The sequence below is a fragment of the Mchenga conophoros genome, linkage group LG18 (assembly GCF_057382185.1).
Source record: "Mchenga conophoros isolate Kocher_MC1m ecotype Shallow Benthic linkage group LG18, M_conophoros_male_GT1.1, whole genome shotgun sequence".
NCBI classification, from domain to species: domain Eukaryota; kingdom Metazoa; phylum Chordata; class Actinopteri; order Cichliformes; family Cichlidae; genus Mchenga; species Mchenga conophoros.
In genome coordinates, this window is record NC_140543.1 from 17371467 (window position 1) to 17395487 (window position 24021).

At 41.4% G+C, this 24021-nt stretch overlaps 2 protein-coding genes across 4 annotated transcripts in view; one reads left to right on the plus strand and one right to left on the minus strand.

Annotated features, from left to right (window-relative positions):
- The first annotated feature begins 604 nt into the window (after positions 1–604).
- Positions 605–2066, plus strand: cebpd (CCAAT enhancer binding protein delta). Its single transcript, XM_085254942.1, has one exon. The coding sequence runs from the start codon at positions 851–853 to the stop codon at positions 1730–1732; it is 882 nt and encodes a 293-aa protein (XP_085111068.1). The 5' UTR covers positions 605–850; the 3' UTR covers positions 1733–2066.
- An 83-nt stretch (positions 2067–2149) lies between these two features.
- Positions 2150–24021, minus strand: part of spidr (scaffold protein involved in DNA repair) — a 42076-nt gene continuing 20204 nt past the window's right edge. Inside the window, exons 11-20 of one of the 3 annotated variants that reach the window (XM_085254936.1) lie at positions 15546–15704; positions 12332–12419; positions 10987–11127; positions 10835–10894; positions 10096–10294; positions 7600–7785; positions 6398–6491; positions 6201–6315; positions 3120–3176; positions 2150–2653 (exon numbers count right to left, since the gene is read on the minus strand). In XM_085254936.1, coding sequence (XP_085111062.1) covers positions 2534–2653; positions 3120–3176; positions 6201–6315; positions 6398–6491; positions 7600–7785; positions 10096–10294; positions 10835–10894; positions 10987–11127; positions 12332–12419; positions 15546–15704 — 1219 coding nt within the window. In that variant the 3' untranslated portion in view covers positions 2150–2533. Of the gene's footprint in view, positions 2654–3119; positions 3177–6200; positions 6316–6397; positions 6492–7599; positions 7950–10095; positions 10295–10834; positions 10895–10986; positions 11128–12331; positions 12420–15545; positions 15705–24021 lie in introns of those variants that run through there. The other 2 variants (XR_014889550.1, XM_085254937.1) reach the window with 2 other exon arrangements.

Consider the following 24021-nt stretch of genomic DNA (forward strand, 5'->3'; position numbering starts at 1 on the left):
ATAAAAACTGAACTATGAATCTGAACTATTATGAAAGTCTATTTAAAGCTAACTAGAGAAAAATAGGACTGTAAGATTGTTTGTTTCAGTGAAATTTCTCCCACTTTTACACTGTTATTACCTATTATTAAACTACCCAACATTATAAATAGTAGCTAAACTGAGCTTTACTATAAAAATAAAGCATCGATTAAGAATCCAATCATACATGATATTAATATTGATATTATGTATTGTTACTTTCATTAAATACTTTAATTACAGTGTCCGGGTACTTGCAGTATGTTTTAACATGCTATGGAGTATTTTTCTTGCTTCTTATACTTCAGTAATATTCTGAGCACTTCCTGCGCCACTTTTTATCTCTGCTGTGAAATGAGTGCTGGTCCCAAACAGCCAGAGCCGAGCCTTCACTATGTAAACAACTCTGCACCATTCATACATCATAGTAAGAAGTGGGTGGCACGAGCAGCACGCCCCTCGCTCCTCAAATGGGAAGTTACGGTGCACCACGTGACAGCCTTCTGGACTTGACTGGCTCGTGAAAGGGCGGCGTGTGTGACGTCAACTGGTGCAGACGATACAAAACACTGCGCGAAAGTAGAGCCGCTTCAGAGAAGTGACAAGAGGTGTGTTAGGGTTGAAAGGGACGGGAGCCTGACAGTCAGCACCCAGGGATAAAAAGCCAAAAAGTTTTTTAATATCGCAAAAAGGGAGAAAAGCGCCTGCGCAGAAAGAGAAGCCGCAGCAGGATTATCGCGCTGCAGAGCTGTCACACCTGAGGGGTATCTCTATAAGAAAAAAGTTTATTTTCTCTCTAAAACCCACGTGGGACAAGTCAGCAGGGTTCATGTGTGACATATACAGCCTGGACTCGCACTGCGTGTCTCCACAATGCAACATGAGCTGGTCCATGGAGCCTGCTAACTTCTACGACAGCACCAAGCTGGGGGGTCCGCAGCAGGGGGTCTGCAAGCCGGGCAACAGGAGTGACGGCCCGGCGGAGGACGGCACCATGGTGGAGCTGAGCACCACCCCCGCCATGTACGACGACGAAAGCGCCATCGACTTCAGCCAGTACATCGAGTCCATGACAACCGTGCCAAACTTGGAGCTGTGCAACGATGAGCTCTTCCTCGACCTGTTCAACACCGTCAAGCAGGAGAAGGCGGATTTCCACAACATGCAAAGCTCCGGTCTGCCCGGTGGCATGCAGCAGCTGTCAAACGCCTACACAGCAGAGAGGAAGACGGACGGCGCGCTGGGGAAGAGCGCCTTCAGCGCACCCATCAAGCAAGAGTCCGATTGGAGTGACAGCGACATGTCTTCATCCCTGCCTTCCCAGATCGAGACCTGCGCGCAGACCTCCGTCAGCCTCCCCACGGGGCAACCGACCCCGCCGACCACCCCGGAGCCAGTCTCCGCCGTCAGCTCGGCCAAATCCTCGCCGCGTAAGCTGGGCAGGGAAAGGGGGAAGAAGGCGGTGGACAGGTTCAGCTTGGAGTACCGACAGAGGCGAGAGAGGAATAACATTGCAGTGAGGAAAAGCAGGGACAAAGCCAAAAGGCGCAACATGGAGATGCAGCAGAAGCTGATTGAACTGAGCGCCGAGAACGACAGGCTTCACAAAACCATCGAGCAGCTAACTAGAGAACTCACCGGCCTCAGAGAGTTCTTCAAGCAGATGCCCAGCTCCAGCTTTGCGGGCTCCACGAGTGCAGAGAGCCGGTGACAAATTCTCGAACTGCTTTGAACTGAACTTTCAAGAGACATACCTCAACAGACACTTGTTTTTTGTTTTTCTTACCATCTGTACCAGATGTATTAAGCTTACCATAATGGCACTGGAAAATATGATGCTGCCATATTTTTGTGGGATTTTTCCCCTGTATTAAATTATTTTACCACTGCATTTATGTGTTGTTATACCTGATATGGTACCTTTTTTTTATAATTCCAAACTTTCTATAAGAGCCAGAGCATGATCTTTTATATAGTTTGTATGAAACCTTGAAAAGTTTGTTTTTGTTATCTGTAATAAAAACATTGCTGGAAAAATTGCAGAACTGCCTGGTCTGTGGGTAATCTTTGTGTGTCATGATTTATGCTTGAGGAAACTGACACAAGAAGTGCAACAGGAAACAGAAAGTAAGGTCAGCAAAAATGAGCCTTTTATTGACACAAAGCGAGTTAATCTTAAACACAGAAAGGATGAAAAAGTTAAAAAAAAGACAACATTTAAACCCAGAAATCTGAAGTTAATGAACCCACGTGGGCTCCTTTTGACAGCCTGCATGCCACTGCTCTACCCTTGGGCTGTCAACCCCTGGCTGGTTAGATCACATATCATTAACACAAACAGGACCTTGTCTCTTCACAGCCTGTTCCCTTCAGCAGAGCCTCAAGCTGTCAGGGGGAGGCCTTCAGAGGGAGGGAGGAGGATAAACTGGCTCGGACCGAGGCCCAGCGTGCAGATCCTTGGAGCCAGCTGAAGCCTGAGGATTGATCTCATTAGTTCCTTGCCCTGACAGCCTCAGAGGCAGATTTCTTCCAGGCCCATCCACAGGGCAGGCTTCCTAGTGATGACTCGGACATAAACGGGGATGGGGCCCACCTCTTTTCCCAACACGGCCTCCACATCGTATCCTGGGAACTGAAACAGCGAGGTTAAATCACTTGGCAGTGTTAGAGCGTTCAGAAAGCAATCAACACTTAAAATAGCTCCCTCCTATATCTCCCATACATAAAAAAAAAAAGTTTGACAGTAATATGCAAGCATCCTTAAGCCCCCTGACCTCTGCACTCTGGCTCAGCAGTAATTCTAGTGATCTAAGTCTGAAAGCGCACATTGCATTTGTATGTTAAAAATAGCTCCAACAGCACCAGTGGGTTCTTGAGGTTAGTAAAAGCCAAAAAATGATAATCAGGCCGTGAAAAAGAGTGTGTCAATATTTTGGAAACCAATTCCTTCAAACATATCAATGAACAGCACGTTTTTTGTTTTGTTTTTTTCACCTCAGCAGAGAAAACTTAATGCTGACTCATGACATATTGACAAAAGATCAATGCGCTCTTCAGATGAGCTCAGAGTTATGTAACAGCTTGATAAGCACACCTACCTCACCCCCTTCCACCTCTGCGGCATTCAGGATGGTCATGATCGTCCTCTGCTGCAGCTGATTTTTAAAAAAAAAAAAGAAGACGTGGACACAGTAATGACTTTTTAATCATCACCTCAGTGCAGTAAATCCAAAACCAATGCTGCACCAGGGAACTGTGCCCTCCGCTTAGTGACAGCTCTCAAGGGTTAATGTATCAGCCGTTCGATAAGAACAACTCTGATAACTTTATCAGTTTGGCTTGCTTAGCTTTCTGATTGCAAAGTCACACACCAGCCTTTCCACAATAAAATATCTTTATGCAGATGTGCTCAGCCTTTAACTGTGCAGAATGTGGTTTTTATCTTTATGAGTCTTGCTGTAAAAGAAGACCAAGGCAGCGCGGGATGATCCACTGTCCTCAAGGATGGACACCTGATCTATTTTAAATTCTGTTATTTAATTTTTTTTTTTTTAAAGTGTTGCTTAAATCAACAGCTCAGCACCTAAAACATCCATTCATTTATCTTCTTATCGCTGTCACACCTGTGTAGTCAATATGAGGCTAGGCTAGATTAACTTTTCACTTGTTTGTGCAGTGCAAATAGCTACCTGTCTCTGTCCAAAGGACCTTTCTGATTATATTTTGTGCACGTGTAGCTCAGTTTTTCTGTACTTTGAAGGTCCAGCTAAAGTTGGGCATTGCAAAGTAGCTTGGGCTACAAATGCTGCGGTTTGTGGCATGGTTCAGGAGACTAATTAAGACTTTATATCTGATGATCTGCTGTTCAGAGAATAAGAGAAGTCACTACGTGTGTCATTACGCAGACTTGGACAAAAAGTGACACCAATTTTCACATTAAAAAAAGTGTTTCTGCGATAAGTGGTCATAAATGTTTCTAATTTCTAATCTGGCAATCGGATGAGGAAGTGCTTTCAGTATCAGATTTAATATGACTGCTGTTGTAGCTCTGTTGCTTTCATAGCATTAAAGAACATAACAGACAAAAAGTTGAGGAAGTGGCCGTCTTATGGTGGGCAACAACAACTGCTGACTGCTACAGAGGGACTTTTCTGTTGGGGGACTGAATTTCTCCTTTTTGAAAGACCTCATATTACAGATATTGACCAGAAAGTTACTGTCCCAACCCAGAAGAACCGTAGCACATCATTCCCTGTAAAATACTGAACTGTCTTTTCAAATCTCAGGTTTGTGTGGACTGAACAGACCAGATAATCTGTCTAAATCAGTGGCCTGGTAGGTGGATTCACTTACGACTCAACCTCCTTGCAACTAGTTAAAACTCATAGTTGCCTGGCGACTGCATTAAATTTTTTTTCCTGTTGGAGACCGATTTCAAGTGGTGCAGCCAACTACTCCTTGGCCATTGCATGCAATTCATTTGTGGTAATACGATCATTAACTGTGATAAACAACTGAAAGATGCAAATCCGTTGATGTCTACGTACACAGAAATTCACATAACTACTTAAAACTAATACAAAATATTTACAAATAACTGACTGTAAAATGACATGAGTGCTTGTTAACCTGCTATAAAATAAGACAACCAGAGTACAACCAGTTGGCAGCCAGCTGAGTCAAGTCCCCAACTGCAAAGAAGATGAGTTGCAGACAAACTGTGTTCATTGATGTGCACCAACTCAAATTTATTGCAACATGCTGGCAGTCAGTGTTTATAAATTAGCAATTATTAGCAAACCTTCGCCAATCTGTGTAGGAGTGACTGCAGTCAGTGCGAGTCAAAATTGTGATTGTTTTGAGACAGGTTGCCTCCCACCAGGCGATCTGTGCAATCGCCTTGCAGTCGAAAGGTTGCTGGTATTGCAATATGCATTGGTGAGCTTAACTGGTTGTATTCTCGTTATATCTTTTTATGGCAGGGTTACCACGCACCTTTATTATTTTGCAGTTGGTTATGAGCTTCTGGCTGAAATCTGAATCGAAGCATTTGAGGTTAATCACCATATTACCACAAAGAAAGTGCACGCAGTGGCCAACTTGATCATATTCAGTTGCAAACTCACATCAGACTGAATTGGTCTTATTGTTGCTTTATCACCATCTTGAAGAACAAAAGCTGCTTTGAAGAAGAAGGCAACTGACTGTGAGTGCTTGCACACCTATCACTCTTTTCCCTTGTGTGACTGTAGCATTAGTTCAGAGCCAGGCTGATGCTAAGCTAACTGTCTTCAGGTTGTTCTGTCATGCACGAGTGGTAGTGATCTTCTTATCGAACGGGGCAAAGAAGTACAGTGCTTAACAAATTCATTAGACCACCTGTCACAAAAACAAGAAAACGCCAATGTTTTTAGAAATGTTACGGCCCTAGCAGGGCCTCTCTCTCTCCTGAGGGTGCCTGTGTGGGCGTGTCCCACTACCTCCTGCCTGAGGTGCCACCTTTCCCTCCTGTACAGCTGACTCCCATCAGCAATTAAGGGTATTTAAGCCCAGAGCAGGGTGAGCTCTGGGCCAGAGTGCCATTTTGTGTGGGTACAGCTAGTGAGCTGAGTGTTTGCGGTAGTTTCCAGCTAGTGAGCTGTGTTGTCCAGCTAGTGAGCTGTGTTGTCCAGCTAGTGAGCTGTGTAGTGTGTTGTCCAGCTAGTGAGCTGTGTAGTGTGTTGTCCAGCTAGTGAGCTGTGTAGTGTGGTTTCCAGCTAGTGAGCTGCGCTTTCCTTTTGACTTTTTGCTTTATTTGACCAACGCCTGTGTTTTGTTGGTGTTTTATGGTGATAACGGCTTGTCCGTCTCTTTTAGTTGACTTACTTCAATAAAACTGTTTTATTTAAACTGTTTCGCCTCCTTGACTCCTTTTTCTGGCCCGGTCACTTTTGTTACTTCCCCCTCACCGCCTAGACCCCCCCCAGGGGAACGTAACAAGAAATCTGTCAGAAACTCTGAGCCGGCACAGTGGACTTCTCTGAGAAGTCGAAAAATTCATCAGGGTGTGTTGATTAACCATCACAGAAACATAAAATGTGAAGAAGTAATAAACAATATATTTTTTAAATATTACACTATTCTTTTAAGTACAGCTCTGAAACACTTGGATTTCTTAAAGCCTGCGATGCTGTTCTCACCTTCACCTTCATGGTGCAGTTACTTAATAAAGAAGAAGTCAGGAAGACTTCCAGCTGAGTCTTTGTGTGCGGCTTATCCACGGCAGACTTACAAGAAACACAGTGGAACTTCTGACTGCAGAAGAACACAAATATGATGTGATACATCTGCCAGGATGACAAACATGAAGCTAGTTTGCTTAATTGTGAGGACCTACGGCCTTTCAGCTGAAAGCTCTAAGTTGTCACTTCCACAAAGATTACAGGCAGGCCACGAGTACGCCGTGCTCTCATCCACACCGACAACCACGCCTGCAGACAGAAACAAAACCATTAGAAATGACAGGGGGGGACATTCATGCATGCTGCACAGCTCTGCAAGACTTTAGTTTCTGTTTTTAACCGGTTCTTTTTCATTTCTTGATATTTTTAGCCAAAGGAACAGTGATAAATGTTCGACGCACAAGTTTGAAAATGTGTGCATGCTGGTGACAGGGTGTAAGCGATAAACACATCCCTTTCAATTTTTATCTGAGATTGTCATGATAAATGCAGCAAAGACGCACTCCCTGCCTAAACATCATCACACTTGACAACCACAGTTGCAGCCCCACGACTTTGTATCCTTACACAGGATACTAAATTCAAACCTGATAATAACTTCTTGTACTTTCCATTTTGGGCCTTTTTTTTCCACTGGTGATTTCCAGAAGGTGTGAGTGCAAGACACAAGCTTGTTTTATTTTCATTCAGCCATCTGACCAAACATGTAGAGCAACAGAGGCCAGAACACAGTGTGATTTTCGCCCTCCATGCTGACATGAAATCAGCAGATGTAGATTATTATCTGCTTGAAGCAGCTCTATAATACACCACATTTACATAATTGGAGAAAAACAAACCAAGAAAGCTTCAAAGCAAGGATGTTTAACCAAAGTAAGTGAGGTTGGTGGCAATAAATTTAATTAGTTGATATATACTTTAATTAGAACTCATACGAGTAGTTTATCATTTATGTTTCAGATGTGGCAGCTGGTGGCGATCATAACTGGTGTTAGCAAACATTATAAATCCCTAAAAGCAGCAAGACTGCTTGTGTGCACAAAAAACAATTGAGGGAAAATACCAACGTTCCCTCAAACTGTAACTCATTGTCACCAGAAGTTTAAAGCTTCGGGGGAGGCAGGCGGTTTAGTGAAAAAATGTAACAGGAATGGACAAGAATCCAGTCATTTTTCATGTTTTTGTTTGCAAAAAAATCCTTTACAATTCAACCTGAGGACAGTGACTAACAAACAGAGTGCAAACTCCTGCATCCACACCAAAGCCTCTTCTTGCGCTGTAAGCACACACTTGCCATGTTCTCCAGGAATTGAGCTAAATGGAAAAGCACGGGATCGAGTGAAAGGCAGAAGCAGACCTGTGAGAGTGCAGAGGGAGTTGGGTGTGGTCTCCAGACTCAGTGGATCCAGTCTCGCAGGCTGGGGCAGGGTCTTCGCCTGGGGCTCAGGCAGCGACTGCAAAAGTAATTCTGGCCTGTTTGTGGACTCGAGGCAACCGTCGGAGCATACCTGAATAACTGACTGCTCTGCACAGAGAAGGACACCTGGAGGTGCAAATGCCAAAAATGAAATATCACATTGAAAGAACAAGTTCTAGTCTTAAAACTGCTACTGTGGTAAAGATGTAGAAACTACCAAGTAGAAACTGCCAAGGGAAAACAGGAAGCACCGCATGCTTCTGATGGCTGATTTTACAGGTGGGCTTCAGCTGGCCATGCAGAAGTACAAAAAACAAAATATAATGTAGTGCAAGTACGGTTAGGTTCATAAGTTTCTGGGCAATGACGCGTTTTAAACTTTTCCCCTGTTCACCACCACAAAGGCTTTTAAATAAAATGCAATGTGATGTAAATAAAGCGCAGCTTTTCAGTTTTAATATGAGCGGTTAACCAAATGTATTGGAATAACTGGTCAGGAATTGCAGCCAATTTTATACTTTGTCCCCCTTAAAGGCTCAAAATTAATTCGACTCTTGGTTGACAAGCAGTTTTGTGACATTTTCGACATTAGGCGAGTCCCATTTTCTAATTTTTCCACAACAAATACAAGCAGATAAAAAAGTTTTGATGATGTGACTGATAATAGAAGTAACAGGATGAACTCTGATGTTTACATATCTATACTCTCTGCTCAGATTCACAGAAAGATAATGACCCAGAGCAAACTGTAAAAGCAACCCTAAGCGTTTCTCAAGCCATCACCTGATCTCAACCCAATGAAATATGCTGTTCAGTTATAAAACTGAACGCAGAGAGACCCACAAACGAGCAGCAACTGAAGGCGGCTGCATTAAACCCCTAATAGAGCAAATGAGGAAACACAAAACTCAAAGGTCTATGGATCCATGGTTTCTATACTGCAGGAAGACACTACAAAGGATTCTCAACAAAGTATTAAAACAACCCTGATATTTAAAATTATGCTAGTTTGTAACAATTGACTTTGAGGCTATGAACATGGGTTACTATGAATAAAAAAATGACTGCAATTTTGAAACAGTAATGGAAATCCCCTCAAATTAAAGCTGAATGTTTGCACTTTGATCACATCTTGATTAGGTGAAATAAAAAAAATAAAATAAAAAAATGTGTCACAGTCTGAAACTTATGGACATAACTGTATAAATACTGAAAACTAGTGACTAACTTCTGTAAAAAAAAAACCACTTTTTTTTAGTATAATTCTTGCAGCTCAAACCTTGGCAGCCTCATCTCGTCACATTTCCCATACCAGCTGTGAATCATGCTGACTTTGGCTAAATTTCTGGAAACGAGGACTCCTTCTGGGAGCAACTGCACTGAGCTCTCCGGAGCTTTCCAACAAATGTGACTTTTACAATAATAAAATGTATTTTTTAATGTCTGATTAAGTAATAAGTACAGAGCTACAACAACCACAGTGATGGGAACTGTGCCTGATTGAAATTTAAAACAAAATCCTTAAACTACAATTTTGAGGTACTTACACTTTCCTAGTTAAAGCTTCACCAGAAACATTTCACCTCTAAACTTCTCACCTGCTTTAACCTTTCTACCACTGCTTTATTCACAGCGCTCAGGTCCTCAGACCAAACTCATGTTTGCAGTCGTTAGGCCTGATGGCTGTGCCCTGCAGTAGGCACCTACTGCCTTCCTGGCACCTCCATCCTCAACATCCTTTATCCAATATATCCATCTGTACAAAGCTGTCCAAACCATCTCAGCCCTGCTTCTCTAACTCTTCTCCAACAAACTTTTTTCTCAAGCTGAGTTGTCATTTTTATTCCCATGCATCCTGGTCACTCCAAATCAAAATCTTAGTATATTAAGCCCCGCCTCCTGCCATTTTTCTCAGACCTCAGGGATTAATAACTATGAACATACTTCTTCCTCTTCTATTTCAAACTTGATGATTGGTTATTTAGATTTTGTTTGAGCACATATGTGTAAACATCCGTATGCGTACTTGTATAAACAGGCATCTGTCTAGATGTGTATATGTATAAATTGTTGTTTTATGTCTGAAATGAAAGGTTATCAACATCATCTGCCCTAAAAAAGGTATTTGTATAGCAGCTGCTTTGATGTATGACCTTTGTTGGGGTCCATCCATGTGGTTGGGAACTACTGAATACCACCTCAAACAGTCATACAGCAGTTTAACAGTGTAACAAATCATAAAATTTGTAACCATAGATGCTTTATTTTATACCTACCAGTGCTACAACACTCTAAGTTTATGAAGCTGATGATCCCAGTTTTGATTTCGTCATGAACACAATTTTAAATGCAGCTCTTTTGCTTTCCCTCCCTGAGAGTGACTTTTGCACACATGAGGCCACTGTTAATGCTCGAATGGTTTACATAAAGCTCTACCGTGTTCTTTGATGGCATCGCTGAACGACAGGCGACAGACAGCGGGAGAGTTTAGTGTTTTGAGGACGGAGGAAGTGAGCACACAGGAAGTGTTCACACACAGAGGCACAGTGCGCCTGCACGGCCTCTCTGACTGCTCCTCCTGTAGACTCGGGTCGGTGAGCACCAACCAAACCTCACCCTGGCCTACATCAGTGTTCTGCAGAAGAAATAGAGACAAAGACAATAAAGAACACAGGCAGGGAATTACGTGGAAACCCAAATGACCTAGAAAGAGGCCAATTAAAGGAAACATGACACAACATAGCTTACAAAGCAGAAATCAGATGGTATTTATCACTTCTGTAGAAGAATTGCTTGAAAAGAGCTACGAAAAGAGGAATCAATCAACAAACAATGCTGCTGAAGGAGTGCAAGAACACTAAAAAGTTAAATAACTGTGTTTCAGTGCGGTGAGTGCATGGCAAAGTCCACCACTTTGATCTGAGCTGTTATCTCATCTTGGTCAAAGTTTAAAGGTTTCACCAATCAATGGTGAAGAACAGCGAGGCCTCGCACAGGCTGTCATAGACCGGGCGATATGAACTCTGCAGTCTACGTCAGAGCTTATCAGCACGTTAGTTCAAATGATCTCAACAGGAAGACTGCGGCGCTCCAGAGGGCAGAGTGTTTGCTCTGTTCTTTAACAGAGGTTCAATTAAATTGCTCTTTTTGTGGCGTGACAATAAAGATACAATACCTGCATTCTCTTGTATAAAACAGTGGCAATAAAAGTGCAGCGGCAGGTTTTCGTCTCGCTCTGAAAAAGAAAAGGTTTGAATCAATCTGCTGAAGATAACTTATCTCAATCTGCTGAAGATTTCTGTGTGCGTGCTCTGAGAAACTGTTCACCTGCAGTATGTCTCGTAAGGTACGTTGTGCAGGGTGAAGGTAAAGCAGGGAAGCAGTCTGATCCTCGGTGGGCTCCACTGAGCTCTCCTGGCCTGACAGCAGGTAGCAGAAACTCGGAGATGGAGCCAAAGATCGGCTTTCCTGTGGACACAGGACACGGCTAAGTCACAGAGCGTTCTCAGCAGTCTACTGCCTTCACACGGCCCTGAGAGCTCTACACACTGAGACCAAAGGAGATGAATGAAAACACATTTTGGAAATTGGCAGTGTGGATTTCTCTTTTTGACGTTTTCATGGTTTCATCTAATTTAATTAAGCTGCTCTATGCTGACTTCCCCTTTGTTAAAATGATCCGTTTGACTCTTCAGCAATGCTACATTCCTGTTTTATTGCAAGAAAAAGCTGGAAATAAGAGACAACTACAAACTCAAAGTGGTTCCAGAGCTCTGTGAACCACCGCCCACATCTCAAATTTGATATGTGATTCAGGCAGGTTGGGTGGTGTGTTCAATAATGACCAAGCAGAGTTTAGTCAGTGGGTGGGGTTAAGAAGGGTGATTTTATCTGTGCTAAAAGTGCTGTGAGCAAGGATGAAACAAATGCAGTTAAACAAAAACTGTGACTCTGAAATGTCTTTCTCCTATTTTCTTTTGTTTTGTTGGGACAGACTTTTCACCGAAATCTCTACCGCAGGTTTCACGTATGCTGGAAGAAAACATCAGCTGGTTGCTGCCAACTTATAGATCGCATCTCTGAATGAGCGAGCATGAGGAGGAAAGAAGTTCAAAGTTCAATTTGGTTATCAGGATGTCAACTAAATTCACAGTTTATATAAAAGCAGTTTCATTCCTGTTGCGTTTCAGTTGTCACAGTTTTCGGGGATTTCTTTCTGTGTTGTATAACAATGCAAACTGAACATATGTGTAATTAATTAGGGCTGCAACAGTAGCTGAATTCATTCATTATTAGTTTGTGGTTTTACTTGACTCGCAACGTAAGCATGGTCAGTCCACGTCCTCTTGTTCCTGCTTTATTGGAGGGAAATATTTAATCTAATTTCTGATCACCGATTTAAAAAAAAAAAAGGATTGTACTTGGAAATAAAGCATTGCAAAATAAACAAAAATTGGTTTAGAAATTATTTTACTACAATGCTAATGATTTTGTTTGGGATCTGAATTTAAAAAAAAAAATAGACATTTCAATCACAAGTTTTAAATGCTACCTTGGGCCATTTTAAAGGCTTAACAACTGATCAGCTGAATACAAAACTATCAGCAGGTTAAATCTGGTTTCAGCTCCTGTTATAGGGCTCAGCTGAATTATCTCTACAGTGAGGACTTACACTTGGCATACTAAGTGAGTCTCCATGATCCTTGAGAGGCATCGCTGGGGGCCACAGGCTGTCTATCAAGCTGAAAAGCCTGGAGCTCCTGGGAGTGAGACAAAAGAGAGAGAGAGAGAGAGAGAGAGAGAGAGAGAAAATACCTTGATGTATGCTCAATCATTCAGGTAATCAACAAAAAGTTGCTTCTGTTATGTGGATGTTGTGTTTTCAGTGGGAGAAACGTTTTATCACTCATCCAAGTGACTTCTCTGGTCTCAGCTGAATGCAGGTTTCTTTAGGGTTTATAAGGTTGCTGAAAATACTAAGACCAGATGAACTGAATCAACTTTTTGGGAGAGAGAAAATGTGAAAAGAGGGGCACGGGGGTGGGGGGATGGGGAGGTGAAACTAGTGAATAAGTGAGATGGGGAGCTTTCACAGCCAGTTTCACTTCCACTGAAACAGTTTTCTGCTAAAACAGAGCTTGTCCTAACAGCACCTAGAATTAACAGTGAGCATGCTCGGGCTGGCAGAGAGGAGAACCACGCTGAAACTGCTTCTTACCGGCAGGTTAAAGGCTGGGAAACATTCACACCCTGTGCAAATTATGATATTATTGTGGCACAAAAATAACAAGGTTTGGAAAACCAATTACAAGTGACATGAATTGTCCGTGACTTTAAGCCCTGATGACTGACATTTGCCATTTCTCACCGCAGTCTTAATCACTGGAATGACAGACTGGAGCAGGATCAAACTGGATGTGCTTTTATGATGTTTAAGTGACGTCAAACTCCAAGTAAGGACTCAATAATTACAAACGTGATATGCAAGTCGCAACTCCAGCATATCACGTCAGTCTCCCGCTCTTTTGTCTATTTTCTAAGAAGCCCCTTCTGAGTTCTGCTTAGGTGAGAGCTGCCAACTTGTGCATGTGTGAGCTGTCATATCACCCAGTGGTTAACAACCTGTTAGTCAGCCTCTAATCACAGAGTTTCTTTGTGTGGAACTGGTTCTGCAGGCCAGTTGAGTCCAGTGAGGACTGCTCAAGGATGAGTAATGACAAGCTAACAGGTCTCATTCAGGACGCAGTGATTTTAATGCTGCCTTTGAATACTTAGTTTAACAAAAGTTAAGCACACGCATCTGAATGCAACAAGTGGTAATGGCCACCGCAGTCTGTTGTTAGTGATACTTAAATCTCTTTTGTTAGTGGGTGATGACTGATCATTACACATTTTCTATTTGATTTTGTTGGCAAATCTCCAAAAAAAAAACCAAAAAACAAAACCCACGATCAATCAATCAATCGTTTCCTTAATGACAACCCATACAGCTCACATGCCAGGCTGATACAGTAACAGAATAGTTCAACCATTGTTCGGTGACAAGGGCTTATTGACACTCACATATCTGTCTCTAAAATAACATCAAGTTAGCTCGGGATACGATAAAGACCTGAGGAAATCTGATAGCCTAAAACAACTAAAAGATACCTAAAACAAGTGTCGTTATGTTGACATACAGCCCTGCTACATGTAGCCTGATATTTAATGTACAGACACGAGAGTTGTGTTAAACTTCTCATGTAACAACTGGCAAGACAGCAATATGTTTGCTAGCTGAAACGCGTGCAGCAGATTTAACTGATCTCCATCAATTTCAGATATTTCTGGTTTGGCCAAAAAAAGATCAAACCAAGATCTGCCATATAACTGGTGTATGACACTATGAAGTAACTATAACCAAGTGAGCATGAGTTGAGGTTCAAAAACAAATACAAAAAAATTGTTCTCTATTTATCAGCAGCAGTGACTTCTTGCAGTCTTGTTATCTCAGAGGTGTTAATTAGTTTGCTTTAATGTGGATTTATGGTCTGTCTGAATGTTAGGTTTTTGGTTCTGGGTGTACAAATCTATCCCACTTCAACGTTTCACATCTTTAAGACACACTATGAACAGACATGGGTGGAGAGCACGTCTTGTTGTGAGAGACTGTAAATTTCTTTTTAGGGAATATAAAGACTAAGAGTATCACTCCATGCAGTATCAAACATGCTGTTTTAGTTCCCTTCCCTCCGTTTTTAAGCTACCTGCTTAAGCCTGTTCCTCGCAAACAGAAGGTTTGAACAGCAGGTGGGTGGGGCTGCAGAGCTGTGTTCCTGAGAAGACCATATTAGGCATATCCACCCTTACTGACATCACACAGAGCAAAGAGTTAAACAAACTGTCTGAAGCTGAGTCTGATCCACCTCATTTACTCGTACATACTCTGACCACGATTAATATGAGCAGCCACCATTGCAACAAATGACAAAAATAATAAGGAAACACATAATAGGTCCACATTACGGTATGATTTCTAGGATATACTTAGAAGTCCAGTAGTCACAATTTCTCAGAAACACATGCCTGATTTAACTCAATCTCACGTGTTTTGCCACTTGAGCTAATAAGATGGTCAATGTGCACCTCTGAAGATAGCCCATCCATCAGAGTCTCACCACAGACACCCTCTGGGGAAATTATAGGCTGCGATGGCACTGAAAATACCAAGGATGTAAACATACCTTCAGTCGGTGTCTAAATGTACCCATGTCAGTTCTTCTAACTGCTACTAATCTGGGATCTTGACTATGGAAACTCACGAGGAAAAGCGAGTATGCACCTCAGTATCATTTTACATGTAAACACAGTCACACTGCTGGCAGAACAAAATAATCTTGTTCAAAGCCACAGCACTGCCAGTTCTCACTGTATTGTAAATGTGGTTGTTAATGCTTTAAAAAAATCAGGACATCCAAAGATAAGCATACTGGAGAGTCACTGAGCACAGCGCATATGGTCCCCAGGCTACTTTACAAACACTTCTTAAAAGGACTTGTCTATGACAAGCATCCACCCAGGGCAGTTTGTCCCTGATGGCTAAAGACTGACAAGATAACCTGTGAAGCAAGATTGGTATCAGTCATAGCACGAACTTCCCCCAATTTCTGGGAACTGAAATGTAGATAAAAAGGCAAAGAGGACTTTGTGTGTGCGTGTGTTTGTGCTCTTTTTTAATGCGCTATTATTGTGTATCCTGTTAAAACCAAATGACAGCACAGGTGGTGAGGGCGAAGAAAGGGGAAGGGGGACTATGGGTTACATAGTTCTTAATGCAGGGTGATTATGCGATTAGAACTGTATAATATTACAATATTACAAAGAGAAGTGGAAGATATGGGTCTCACCTTTCTCGTGTGACCCGCTGTACCACTTTAATGCCTCTCAGCATGCAGGTCTTCCCCTGCCACATCTGGCAGTACCTGCTGAGGTCATCCTCACAAGGCAGGAGTTGCAGCTGGATCACACTGAACATCCCGTAGCTGTCCTGGACGAGCACACACAACCTGGGAAAAGTTAAGTGATTAACTATTAACATATTAAGTAAATCACTTTTTTTTTTTAAAGTTGTGAATCTCCTTCTATAACCTTGAAGATACGTATTTAATAGACATGCCTAATGCATTTCCTTCCTCGTAAGTGCTATGCTTATTTCAGACTCCTTCTTTGACTGAATAGAGTAAAAAGAAATCTAAGGTTCATTTTCTATCTTAAACAAGCCGTTCTTGCTTCTCTCCCCTTAAGCCTGCTTTCTTCTGATTGGTTGACCACCACAGACAGAAGGTTTGAACTGTAGGGGAGTGGTAACAGAGTTGTGTCCCTGAGGTGAACATTTAGGTGATGTCTGATCTAGGTGACTTGGCCAAGAGGAGAAAAAACAGAGCAGTCTGGAGCCTAAGCTTTAGGGCTTACAGGGCTTATTTCTTAAATGTTGACCTCACTTTTTCATTTGAAACTGGATACGTATTGTAATAGATACATAAACAATGTGGTATAAGGAGGATAAGTGCATTTGACTCTTGTCAGTGGTCAGAGATTTATAGAAAACTATAAATATTTGTCATAACACCCTCTGAGAGGATGAAGTGAAGTACACCTGACAGCTTGAATCAAATGACGGTATTTTTTCAGGACCTCCTAAGAAGTCACTTTTCTTTCAGGACTCTCTGCATTAACGTAAGGTTCAGTCGTTCACCTCTAGCTGGCCACAGATGCCTACATTAGGTTTGTCCTCCATTTCTAATTGTTGTTGATATCAAGAGAATCACTGACAGGCCTTCGGGACCAGCATGAAGCAAATTTTTCTGCCTAGTTGACAAATTTTATCACACATAACTGGCATGAATTTGCGTCTCTGCAGACTTTTAAATGTAACCATAGTTTAGTTCATTTGCATTTAGCGTGAACAGACCGAAATATTTATAGACAGACTATATGGCCATGATATATATGCTAGAAGCAGTTTATTTAAACTGCTTTCCACAGCATGTTGGTGTGTTTTTTTGGGACACCATTCACCACCTTCCAAACTCCAGATATATTTAAGATGTGTCTTTGAAAAGGTGAACAGTACACACAAAACCAGAACCCACTTAAACAGCGTTGCTATTTTGTACCTCAAAACTTCACGCAATATCCTTTGAATGTATGTTTACACGTTATATAGATGGATTTTTCAAAAGAAGCAGATAATTACAAGCATTTTCCACCAAATACTTGTCAGGGTTTGTTATTCTGTAACAACAGGATTACTTTAATCAAACTCAGCAGCAACTACTGGCTTGTTACATGGGTTGATTGTAAATGCAAATTAACTGATCAATAAATAATGTCGAAATAAATGGTTTAGCACAAGTGTTTGTGTTGAAAATATTAGTGTAACATATTTTCTTATTCCCCTTTAAATGAAATAAAATTTTTATTTACACCCATGTAGTTCAGGATTAGTCCTGAGATTTATGACTGTTGGCTGGTTTGACAGGTTGCCGCTGACACAGAAGACCTTTGGCATACAAAGTTATGAGGCAGTGAACTGCTGTGTATGCCTGCACTCTGCTGCTCCCATTGAGCGAAGAGCTTGAACTGCTACAGGCTCCACTATCTCTCCCAGTCAAGCCCAGACACAGCCCTGTACAAGCCCTGAGAGTAAACAGCAGAGTTTATATCCCCTGGTTAGACAAGCAACGGCCAGAGAAGTAGAAGAGAAGGAGGAGGAGGAGGAAGAAAAACAAGGGAAAAGGGAGGACTGTCCATAATGCATGTGGATGCATGTGCATACAACAGACAGAGGAAAGTTTTGAGACTGTTTTTAACCGACTGATTGGGCCTACGAATGTTTTCTGTTGCTATACTTGGGTTCTGTCTGTATTTGTTTTGAAGGACCTGGAAATAGATATCTAAATATCATTCCAGACATGACTCTCGGTGGTATAAGCCAAAGATTTAACCAAGATTATTTTCAGTTGTTTGCTTAATCTAAAATCCCAAATCAGACATATACAACACTTTGTTAAATTAACAAGTTATTTTTGACACACCAGACCGAGACAAATGCTGCTCTCTCTGGGTTTTTTTTTTCCGCTTACAAAGCTGTAAACATGAGTGCAGAAGTTCAGCCTGTATAGCACAGTAAATGAACCCCTGCTCATTTTATACATGATGTTTATCAGAGAAAGGAACAGCCAGCAAGTCAAAGACAAAACTTTAAAATTCTTCCAAAACACAGTAATGTTTAAAAACACATTTATATCTATATCTATATTGACTACAGCTGGAGGAAGCATGGACTCCTACTAACACTATAACTTGATTAACCAGTTCTTTTGGAGGTTTTTAATATATAGCCACACCTCGTCTGAACCTTGTTTTCAGTCCTATTGCCACCGGTGTATCAAATCCAGCTCGTAGCCATGCAGTCTGCCTTTACAAACATTTGTAGAAAAATTGATAGTTTTAAAGAGCTCTCTAAATTTGAGTGTAGTTCTGCAATAGGATGCTGCCATTGCAGCAAGTCTGTTTGTGATATTTCTTCCCTCCAAGATACTCCACCCTCAGCTAGAACTGATATTACTGTAAAGTGCAACCATTTGCACCTTTTTCAAATTCTGAAGTGGAAGCATTTAGGCAAGTCAGCCACAAAGTGTTACACCACAGAAAGTCACAGAGCAAAGTTACAAAGTGCATAAAATAGAACAGACTCCCACATGAATCCCCACTATAGCGAAGCATTTTATGTGCCCTAGTAATCCTATGAGGTATGTTGCTGGGGTCAACCTGGTAGGATCTCCAAATGCCTATTTGTTTTAAGTTAATAGGCGGGCAAGGTGATTTTTATGGAGTTAAAAGAAATAAAACAATGGATCGTGGTACCTTGCCCAATCCAGGAGCAAACCAAACCACGGGGAAAAAAGAACTAACCAAAGAAAATGAACTATAGGTTAGAAAACACCATCAGAGAGGAAAAGGGGCTATGCTTCTTACTGCTAATGGGAAAAAAACTGTTACTTTGTTGGTTTTGGACTTCATTGTTCAGAATCTGGTCCCAGAGGGCGACGGGAAGAATAGGTGATGTCTTTAGTGGGTGTGATCCATTAGGATACAAATGGCTTTCCCTCGCAGTGGCCTAGTGTGACTATTACCAAAGGAGTGTAGAGTTCCACTGATAACACTTTCTGCCTTCCTCACCACCTGTTGCAGGTCCTCTCGGTGAACCACACCATACAGCAGTAGGGCAGAAGGCTCTCCAGTGCTGACTAACAGAAGTCGGTCAACATGTTATAAAGGAGGTAAAAGTTATTGCTGACTCAATAACATCAGCATAAACTTCGCACTAGGGGCTTTGTGGCATGGGTTTCCATGGCAAAGCAGCTCCTGTAGGTGTAATGTGTAGGTGGCCTCGTATGCCCCTAACATATTGTGTATTTTGATCAACTAATAACTAAACCTCGAATCAGAGTCATAGAAAACAGAGCAAAGCAGCAAACTTCTCACTCAAGTATGTGAAACCACAAACTGCGAGGTATTTTAGATAAATGGACGACTTATCAGTCATTTGCTTAAATACAGGATGAAGTATTTTTTATGACAAAACAAAAACTTGACTGTTAAATATATCATTAGCACTTGGGAATTCGCTCTCTAATAACTATTAAATGGTTTGCTTGATTGTATCATTTAGATATGTTAGTAATACAACTGGCTCAACTTTAAACGTTTTTAATATCTCGAGAAAACAGGCTGGCTGTATTTTTTGCATGTTTGTTTGTTGGTTGACAAATCCCATGAACAAGTGCAAAAGTAACAATGCTTTTCTGTTTGTCCACACCTGACCAAGCCTGGTGTTTCCTGCTGGAGGTGTTCATATTTCACTGATCCAAACAATTATTTTCTTAAAGGACATAAATTGCAGTTTTTCTAAACCAGGAGTAAATAAAGTTCACATTGAAAATCTTTTAGTTCATTAATACACATTTCTAATGTTCTATTGAGTATTTATTACAGCATATTTGCTACTGATAAACACTCAATAGAACATTAGACATTAGAAATGCTAATCACAGCTTGTTGTGATTCTTATGCACTCACTAATAGTTTTGGAGGTCTATAGCACAAAGTTTTTAGTATTTTCATTTAAAAAAAGAAAGAAATTAATCATTTAAAACCACAGTTACCAACAGCACAAAGCGTGGGTGATTAAAAAAGCTGCATTTTATCAAAACAAGCCAGACATTGTCAACAAATCAACATCTGACCTTTCCTAAAATATAAATACAGCTGGTAGAGTCTTGCTTGGTGTAAATACACTTTTACTTTTCGTAGAGCATGTTCAGTCTTGAAGCATGAAACTTGATAGGACACCTGACAGACTGGAGAGAAAAGGGTGACGGGACTTGTTGTGGTGCTGGCTTGTCATAAACAACTACCTCCCCCCTCTGTCAGCCCTTTTAGCTGTTCAAAGACCTACTTCCTCACTCCCACAAAAAAAAAAAAAAAGAAGAAAAAATATCCTCAGTGACTGGCCAGTTTTAGTTACAGGCCATTTTCAGGAATTTGTTTTTGTGAGCGATCACAGAATTCTCAGCAACTCAGGTTTTCTTCCAGGAAGTGCGATCCACTGGGTCTGTGCTTACACACATATGAACTCTTTCAGGCACACTGCGAATGCATGGAAGCCAGCGCACATTCACATTACTTGGAAAAACACCAAGTTAAAGTCCCACACATTAAGAATACAGCAGAGAGGCCTCATTGGCGGGGGGCGGACAGGCGGGATTCCTTCCTATGTGCTGTCCACCAATCACTGCAGGCAGAGTGATAAACACGTTTGTAACAGGATCCCTGCAGCACATTGTGTTCCTGCTCAACGAAGAAAAAAAGAAGGAAAAAAAGAAAAAGAAAAAACAACCAGTCTCTCTCCACTTCCTGCAAACAGTTAATCTCCTTGTTTATTCCATCCCAAATTTACGGGAACTTAACATCTTCTTCAGGCATAAATATCATACTGGCCCGTCTCCCTCGTGTTTTAACACAGTGGCTAAACAACAAAAGGATCAAATAAGAGCGCTGACCAGGCGAGTGAGTCATAGAGGCCAGGGACACAACATGAGAGGTACAAACTGTCCTCGTGTTTACACAGAATGAGCCCAGTGGGCTGCGAAGTAAACTACACCGCTCTCCGCAAAGCAGCCATGTATTCTGAAAAAAATAACACAAGCAACAGATTGTAGCACATGATGTTACTTCTGAGCAGCAATGCAAAGCAAAGCCTCTCATAAAAAGACATACAAGTGATCAAAGTGATGCAAAGCTTGCCCATGTTATCAAAAATAAATAAATAAATAAATAGTAAAAATTATAGTAATAATAACAATAAATTAAATTCAGGAACGGCTGGGAAACAAAATAAACTTTGTGTACCATCTTCACATCTGTCACAATAAAGGCGGCTGAGTCATCCTGATATTCTAAACTTGAACCCTCGTGATCGACTGCTAACCTCAGCCCCACCTTCATCCTTTCACTATAAACCCGAGGCTGCTGAATCTGGTCGAGCCAGAGAGAAACTGAGGAAAGGGTAAGAGTGTTTCCGGTCAGAGGGCAGCTCATTTGTTTACCAGCCACAGAAGCAGCATGGCAGGAGTGTCATGTTACAACCGCAGCTCATGTAGCCTGTCAGCTGACCGGGGGTCTCCTCCCCGTCCCTCGGGTCCCTCTGCTTGGAGAAACCGCTGCTTTTATTACTCAGCAAAAGGACAAAAACAACATGCCTGGGGAAGGCCAAGGAAACTGAAGGTCATACTTACTGGATTTGCTTCAAATGTAGCACTTACTGATTTGTTAACTACTACAAGACCACACGAACAAGTCATTTCAGTAAGACTGGAGGATTTTTGATAATTTAGCATGTATGAAACAACAAAAAACAGATTTTCTTGTATCTGCAGTGGAAACAAACCTGCATTTTATGTGTGGCAAATCCACAGATTCATTACTCATCCCTGGTAGTAAACCACAGCTCTACTGAGCATTCGAGCATGTTTCATTTCATTGCAACTTCACTGTTTTGGTTCAGTCTCGGCGCGCTCATCTGCGTCATTTGCTGCCGCACTCGTATGCAGCGCTACATACAAAGTAGGACATTTGGTAACTGAGGAGACAAATATTTACCTCAGGCATTGTTGGAAACAAAAACAAAGCTTGAAGGATTTTTTTTTAATTTTATGGGTGGCTTCAAACACATCTACAAAGAAACGCTAGTAGACGTGAGACTGAGCGGCTACCACTTGGTCATGGCTGAAGGAGAGACCTGTACCTCGCTCACATGACTTAATGGTGATGCTCAGCAAAGTGGAAGCGAACAATTTGGTGCATTACGGTAATCAGAATCAAACGGGAAAGAAAAGCTACTTTCCATCCTTAGTGGACAAGTATCCTGTTTACAGCAAATAAACTTTAATGAGCCAATGACTCAGTCTACGGAAACATGATCCATACTGTCAGAGGATCATAAACATGTAAAAAGCCTCAAGGCAGACGATGAAATACTTACAAAAAGTAATCAGATTTATGTTCCTGGAACTTGACTTCTTCCTTTCTTCATTTACTATTTTATTGTTGGTGTCATAGCTAATCATTCAGCTACACAAAGTGATGCTGTTCCAGGTCTAAAAGGACAAAATATGCCCATATTTTTGGAGCCTAGTCGGGGTGACGTAAGTAATTACTCCTCTCATACCAGAGACCGCAGCTCACTTCCCACACATCGTTTTTATACTTTCTTTGGAATTACTTTAACACTTCAGTTGCTTTTTTTTTTCTTCAAAATTCTTTCTTTGACTGAGTTTAGACAATCAAACTATTTGATTAGGGTTAGAAAAGGCTAATTATTACATTGAACACAAGAACACAAAGCTGGAACTTCATCAACAAGTGCCCTTGGTATATTACAGTTCAAACTCAATACAGCCTTTTCAAATTAAAAGCAGTCTAGTTAGGTGGCTTTTATTGTGAAATATTTGTAGTCAGATATTAAGAGTGTGAAAACCCCCCAAAACTGAGCGAGTCTCTGAATGTAAAAATCTGTTCGATTTTTTGCAAAGTGTAACTAACTGGTTATTAGCAGCAAAACAGTTGTCTACAATGTCATAGGTGGGTGACTCTGCAGAGCCCAGGAGGGCAAACCGCCTTTCAAATACACTTCACAGTAGAAGACCACACGGTTGTCAGTTTCCCATCGTTTTCACAGACCACATAACAACTCAGAAGTGGAAATACAAAGACATGTGAACAAACTAAGTTCTGGGCCCTTACGATCCACATACAGCCCTTCTGTAGTATTACAATGACTAAAAATAGCAAATATCTGCCAGAGAAACAGTTTCACAATGATTTAGAAATGAACTGTAAATGACATACCTACGAAAAAAAAAAAAAAAAAGTAAGGACAGCTATATGCATTTTCAGGTAGGATGGGAGTGAATTACAAGGGAGAAGAAATTCCTCACCTGAGCCAATTAGGTGCATTATTTATTTATTTTTCTGTTCGTTTTAGGGCTCACAGTCTTATTTATCACTGAGGGCAGACAGGACCTGGAGCTTGGCAGCTGGATTACAGTTGTACTAGTCTGTCATTGTGATGAAAGAAAGTCTATCCAGAGGCTTACTCTTACCCACAGCCATGAGCTTGTGACTAAAGGGATCACATTCAGACTCAGGCCTGATTTAGACAGGGAGGAATCGTTATAGAGCCTACGGCATAACACGCACAATTTGCCAACATCTTTGCCGGAATTGACGCTTGTGCATGTGCATGTGCATTATGGGTTATTTACTATGTGGTGGTGTACCGATGACTTAGAAACAAATAAAATGCTGGAACTTTTTGCATCCTGGGTACCAATTCTTTGTTGGGGTTATTTTTTTGTGGGGCGGAGCTTAAGTTTTTCTAGTGATTTGTAGATTGCCTCACGTCCAATGTGATATTTGGTCCAGGAATTTGCTGACATATGTGAGTCCTAAAATTGATGCTATAATTATGATCCCTTATTATTAAGGCCATGATTGTTATTCTGTCACTGATCAATTTAAAAACTGTGTTTAAAGAGGAGCCTGAAATATACAGGACAAGAGGAGTCAATGATACTAATGAGGCCCATCACAACAGTCGCGGGCAGCATCGACCAAATGTGTAATTACATTTCTTGGGTGCAGTGGTTCCAACATAATAGGACATAGATTTCCTGGTGAAAAATCCCCAGTCGGGAGAGGAATCCCTGCATCTTTCTGGTGAAAAAAAGCCAGAAAAAGTGGTGCAGGTATCTGATC

What these genes read in the sequence shown, in the direction of transcription:
- cebpd (XM_085254942.1), top strand. Translation starts at nt 851, where the DNA reads ATGTGTGACATATACAGCCTGGACTCGCACTGCGTGTCTCCACAATGC.